The 6,256-nt window shown below is 47.5% G+C and overlaps 1 protein-coding gene across 1 annotated transcript; it reads left to right on the forward strand.

Moving 5' to 3' along the window:
• Positions 1-566: 566 nt before the first annotated feature.
• On the forward strand, positions 567-3,163 carry LOC140417884 (probable G-protein coupled receptor 139). Its single transcript, XM_072501316.1, has 2 exons — positions 567-636; positions 2,250-3,163. The coding sequence occupies exons 1-2, from the start codon at positions 567-569 to the stop codon at positions 3,161-3,163; spliced, it is 984 nt and encodes a 327-aa protein (XP_072357417.1).
• The last annotated feature ends 3,093 nt before the right edge of the window (positions 3,164-6,256 follow it).

Below are 6,256 nucleotides of genomic sequence, written 5' to 3' on the forward strand. Positions count from 1 at the left end.
GCAGTTTCATAGAATTTACAGTGCAGAAGGAGGCCATTCGGCCCATCGAGTCTGTACCGGCTCGTGGAAAGAGCACCCTACCCAAGGTCCAAACCTCCACCCTATCCCCATAACCCAGTAACCCCACCCAACACTAAGGGCAATTTTGGACCCTAAGGGCAATTTATCGTGGCCAATCCACCTAACCTGCACGTCTTTGGACTGTGGGAGGTAACCGGAGCACCCAGAGGAAACCCACGCACACACAGGGAGGATGTGCAGACTCCACACAGACAGTGACCCAAGCCAGAATCGAACCTGGGACCCTGGAGCTGTGAAGCAATTGTGCTATCCACAATGCTACCGTGCTGCCACATTGGCAATGAATTCACTCCCCTTCCTAAGGGAACAAATGAAAGGCATGGACTCGTTTCTTAATTTGTTTGTTCACCAATCTGTAACTAAAGTGCATGTTGGAAGTTAATTGCCCCTCTGGAGACTCTCACTGTTATAAATGAGGGATCATTTGGAAGTCTTGCAGAGCGAGTATGTACACCTTGCATAATTCAATTGGTTTCTGAAAGACGATGCATGGACCAGCGAATGGACCATTTTATGCCGTTTATTACCCAGCACTCGCTATTATTGGTGCCCCAGGTAAGAGAGGAATCTCAACTATAATATTTGTTTTTCTTCTGAATCTCCAGAAATCTTGTCTCTTCCCTTTAAGGATCGTGCTGAAAGGGTTATTGCATTGTGATATATGAGAGTGCATCGACTAATTTTTGATTACAGAGCAGAACAATAAACGGTCAATAAATTACCCGTCACACTTATAGAACAACTGTTTATTAGACTGCAGAAATATGAGTGATAATGTTTACCATTGCACGGACGTTATATTGTTAAGCATTGCAACCATTTACTACAAATCGTTATTGGGCTGCAGAGTGGCACAGGAACGGGGAGGGACTAGTCTAATAAGGCAATGAGGCAATTGAAACAATCGGGAGAATGTTGAAATAGAGGCGTTATTAGGCAATCATAGAATCAGTGCAAATAGAGGCCATTCGAACTTGCACCAACCTCTGAAAGTGTACTGCGCCCAGGCTCCGTCCCCTGCGCTTTCCCAATAACCCCTGAGCCTGACCTAACCTACACATCTGTTTTAGACACGAAGGGACAATTTAGAATAGCCAATCCACCTAACCTGCATATCTTTGGGCTGCGGGAGGCACCCAGAGGAAACCACACAGACACAGGGAGAAAGTACAAACTCCACACAGACAGAGACCCAAGGCCAGAATTGAACCCGGGGGCCCTGGCGCTGTGATCGAAGGCACCACATTTGTAATGGCTGAACGAGATGTGGTGTGAGTTAATCATTGGGAACAACCGTTTTGGATCATTGAATCATAGCATTTACAGTGCAGAAGGAGGCCATTCGGCCCATCGAGTCTGCACCGGCCCTTTGAAAAAGCATCCCAACCAAGCCCACACCTCCACCTTATCCCCGTAACCCAGTAGCCCCACCCAACCTTTCTGGACACTAAAGGGCAATTTAACATGGCCAATCCACCTCACCTGCACATCTTTGGATTGTAGGAGGAAACCGGAGCACCCGGAGGAGACCCAGGCAGACAAGGGGAGAATGTGCAGACCCTGCACAGACAGTGACCCAAGCCCGGAATGGGACCTGAGACCCTCGAGCTGTGAAGCAACTGTGCTACCACTATGCGACCGTGCCGCCCCTTTCAGTTGAGTTCACTGGCGATGCAAATTGGGAGGGGACACACAAAAACTATTACAATCATTGTGAGTGTAGATATATGAAAGGGGTAAATAAGGGTTTGAGTAGCTCTTAAGCTAAGGCAGACTTTCAGACGGGCGATTCAATGAGCTGTGGAGAAATGTAGAAGTTTGCAGTGTCCGGCCTTATGGTCGGTTTGGGAATCTGGGCGTTTGGAAGTTCAGCCCACGGTCAAACAGGACTTGAATATTATAAATGGTCTCTACCTTCAGTGGATGGCCAGCCACGGGAATGGGCCCAGTGGAGAGCGGAGTTTGTTGCAGGGACTGATTGCGATATTCTGTGAATTGACAAACGTTTATTCCAGCATTGGATTAGCATCAAGTAGTAATGCCTTTGGATTAATTGAAATCTGGAGGTGCGAAATGGGCAGGTCAGGAGGGATTCAGCAGCGGAATGGATCAGGGAATCGCTGGTCTTTGGAGTCTGCTCAGTGACGCCTCTTTTTTCTCTATTACAGCCAACTTGGTGGCGATCATCATCCTATCCCGAGGAAGGTGCGGACTCTCTCGGTGCATCACCTACTACCTAGTAGCGATAGCAGTGACTGACTTCCTTGTCATGGTCACCGCTGTTATCCTCAACCGGATTGGTGGCATTTACTTTAGGTACAGTGTCCTATCGATCACCCCCGGATGCGCTGTCAGCACCGTGCTCGTGTATGCGACCCGTGATGGTTCAGTCTGGCTGACCGTGGCCTTTACCTTCGACCGTTTTGTCTCCATCTGCTATCAGAAACTGAAGACCAGATACTGCACCGAGAAAACCGCACTGCTGGTCATAGGAATGGTCATCACCCTGAGCTACGTCAAGAACGTCCCCTTTTACTTCACCTACCAGCCCTTGTACATATTGGACGGGGTGCCCTGGTTCTGTGATATTAAATCCAGCTATTACACTATCCCATCGTGGCAAGCCTATGACTGGCTCGACCACATATTAACCCCCTTTCTCCCGTTCTTCTTCATTCTGCTGCTCAACGCCCTGACTGTAAGACACATTGTAGAAGCCAGCAGAGCTCGCAGGAGGCTGAAGGGCTCCGAGAGTGACGGAGATCCAGAGATTGCCAATCGCAAGAAGTCGATTGTCCTGCTCTTCGCCATCTCGCTCAGCTTCCTCCTCCTCTGGGTCACATATGTTGGACATTTCCTATACGTTCGGGTTACAGCTGAGGGGTACTTCACCGGTCTGGATTTCAACGACCCACACTTCATCTTTCAAGAAACTACCAACATGCTTCAGTTACTCAGTTCCTGCAACAACACCTTCATCTATGCAGTAGCCCAGACCAAGTTCCGAAATGAGCTGAAGAAGCTGCTCGTTTTTCCCTTCGCCATTATCACGAGTTGCTTTAGGTTGAACAGTGCTTCATGATCAAGTTAAGGACTATTAATATATCTAGAAGTAAGCAGAATCTGCAATCATGCTTGTTTACAAAGATGTTACAGCCACAATAGTTCGTGGTCCTGAACAAAATAAACTATTTACAAGACAAATTGTATACTCCAGCATTCGGAATTAACATGAGGTGCATATGAAATAGCAGGCAAAGAGTGGTCGAACAAACCACACTGCACGCTCAATGGCAGATGTAACAATTTTTTAAAAATGTTTTTATTGCAGTTTTTGATTTCATACATTGTACAATAAACAAGGGTATGTGAAGCGATTACAATATTCAAGAACTTTGCTCCCACTCCCACCCACTCATTGACCACCTCTGCCCCACCCCTCACCCCAACCCCCCACCCCGTTTCTGTTGTTTTAAAATAATTTATTCGATCAGATATCATACGATGGTGATTGCCATCTATTTACAGATATGCAGCTCTTTCCCCTTCACCTTCTCTTCTCCCACTTTGTAGAATGGCCCCGATCCCCCTACCACCCCCACGCCCCCATCCCTCCTCTAGTTTCCGGTGTTTCTCTAGGAGTTCTGTTCTTTGTGGCCTTGCTCTCGGCCTCCTATTATCCGATCTGGCGATGCTCCAGCCTCCCCTCCTCTCTCCCTCGTCTTCCTCCAAATCTCGTCCCCTCCCTATCTGTTCTCTGCTGTCTCGTTCGCTCCGTTTGCCCCCTCCCTCACACATATATCAAACCCAAAGCCTTTTATTCGTATAGAAGGAGCAAGACGGTAACTAGAGAAAGGGTAACTCAAAGACAAAAGGGAATTTATGCGTGGAGTCAGAGGAAATGGGTAAGATTCTTAATGAGTACTTTGCATGGGTATTCACCAAGGAGAGGGACATGACGGATGTTGAGGTTAGGGATGGATGTTTAAATACTCTAGGTCAAGTCGGAATATGGAAGGGGGAAGATTTGGGTATTCTAAAAGGCATTAAGGTGGTCAAGTCCCCATGTCTGGATGGGATCTATCCCAGGTTATTGAGGGAAGCGAGGGACGGAATAGCAGGGGCCTTAACAGATATCTTTGCAGCATCCTTGAGCACGAGTGAGGTCCCAGAGAACTGGAGAATTGCTAATGTTGTCCCTTTGTTTTAGAAGGGTAGCAGGAATAATCCAGGGAATTATAGACCTGTGAGCTTGACGTGAGAGATAGGCAAACTGTTGGAGAAGATACTGAGGGATAGGATCTATTCACATTTGGAAGAAAATAGACATATCAGTGATAGGCAGGATGGTTTTGTGCAGGGAAGGTAATCTCTTACAAACCTAATATAATTATTTGAGGAAGTGACCAAGTTCATTGATGAGGGAAGGGTTGTAGATGTCATATACATGGACTTCAGTAAGGCGTTTGATAAAATTTCCCATGGCAGGTTGATGGGAAAAGTGAAGTCGGATGGGGTTCAGGGTGTACTAGCTAGATGGATAAAGAACTGGCTGGGAAACAGGAGACAGAGAGTAGTGGTGGGAGGGAGTGTCTCAAAATGGAGAAGGGTGACTCGTGGTGTTCCACAGGAATCCGTGCTCGGACTACTGTTGTTTGTGATATACATAAATGATCTGGAGGAAGGTATAGGTGGTCTCATTAGCAAGTTTGCAGATGATCCTAAGATTGGTGCAGTTGCAAATAGCGAGGGGGACTGTCAGAGAATACAGCAAAATATAGATCGATTGGAGAGTTGGGCAAAGAAATGGATGATGAAGTTCAATCCAGGCAAATGCGAGGTGATGCATTTTGGAAGATCCAATTCAAGAGCGCACTATACGGTCAATGGAAGAGTCATGGGGAAAATTGATATACAGATTGATCTGGGAGTTCAGGTCCATTGTACCCTGAAGGTGGCAACGCAGGTCGATAGAGTGGTCAAGGAGGCATATAGCATGCTTGCCGTCATCGGACGGGGTATTGAGTACAAGTGTCGGCAGGTCATGTTACAGTTATATAGGACTTTGGTTAGGCCACATTTGGAATACTGCGTGCGGTTCTGGTCGCCACATTACCAGAAGGATGTAGATGATTTAGAGAGGTTGCAGAGGAGGTTCTCCAGGATGTTGCCTGGTGTGGCGGGTGCTAGCTATGAAGAAAGGTTGAGTAGATTAGGATTGTTTTCGTTGAAAAGACGGAGGTTGAGGGGGATCTGATTGAGGTCTACAAAATTATGAGAGGTATGGACAGGGTGGATAGCAACAAGCTTTTTCCAAGAGTGGGGGTGTCAATTACAAGGGGTCACGATTTCAAGGTGAGAGGGGGAAAGTTTAAGGGAGATGTGCGTGGAAAGTGTTTTACGCAGAGGATGGTGGGTGCCTGGAACGCTTTGCCAGCGAAGGTGTTAGAAGCGGGCACGATAGCATCATTTAAGATGCACCGAGACAGATATATGAACGGGCGGGGAACAGAGGGAAGTCGATCCTTGGAAAATAGGCGAAAGGTTTAGGTAATGAATGAAATGAAAATCGCTTATTGTCACAAGTAGGCTTCAAATTAAGTTACTGTGAAAAGCCCCTAGTCGACACATTCCAGCGCCTGTTCGGGGAGGCTGGTACGGGAATTGAACCGTGCTGCTGGCTGCCTTGGTCTGCTTTCAAAGCCAGCGATTTAGCCCTGTGTTAAACAGCCTGCAGGATGGGAGGGCCGAAGGGTCTGTTCCTGTGCTGTAATTTTCTTTGTTCCTTGTTCGTACACAAACTTACCCTCCCCTCGCTCTTTTGGCTGTTGGCTTCGGAACGGTGTTGGAACACGTGATGAATGCTCTCCTCGTGTTTTGGAAGCCCTCCTCCGACCCTCAAATGGCAAATTTTATTTACTCCAGGTGGAGAAATTGCGACACGTCTGCCAGCCAGTCTGCTGTTGTGAGTCATGCTGCTGATCGTCAGCTGAGCAGGATTCCTCGGTGGGCGATTAGGGAAGCAAAGGCAAGAGGGTCGACCCCTTTCCCCATGAATAGTTTTGGCTGGTTCGATACCCCGAATACTGCCATTCCGCGGGCACGGGTCCACCCTCACAACCTTGGACATTGCCTCAATGAAGGCTGTCCAAAATCCGTCAAGTAAGGGGCATAT

Source organism: Scyliorhinus torazame, chromosome 5 (genome assembly GCF_047496885.1).
Source record: "Scyliorhinus torazame isolate Kashiwa2021f chromosome 5, sScyTor2.1, whole genome shotgun sequence".
Classification (NCBI taxonomy): Eukaryota; Metazoa; Chordata; class Chondrichthyes; order Carcharhiniformes; family Scyliorhinidae; genus Scyliorhinus; species Scyliorhinus torazame.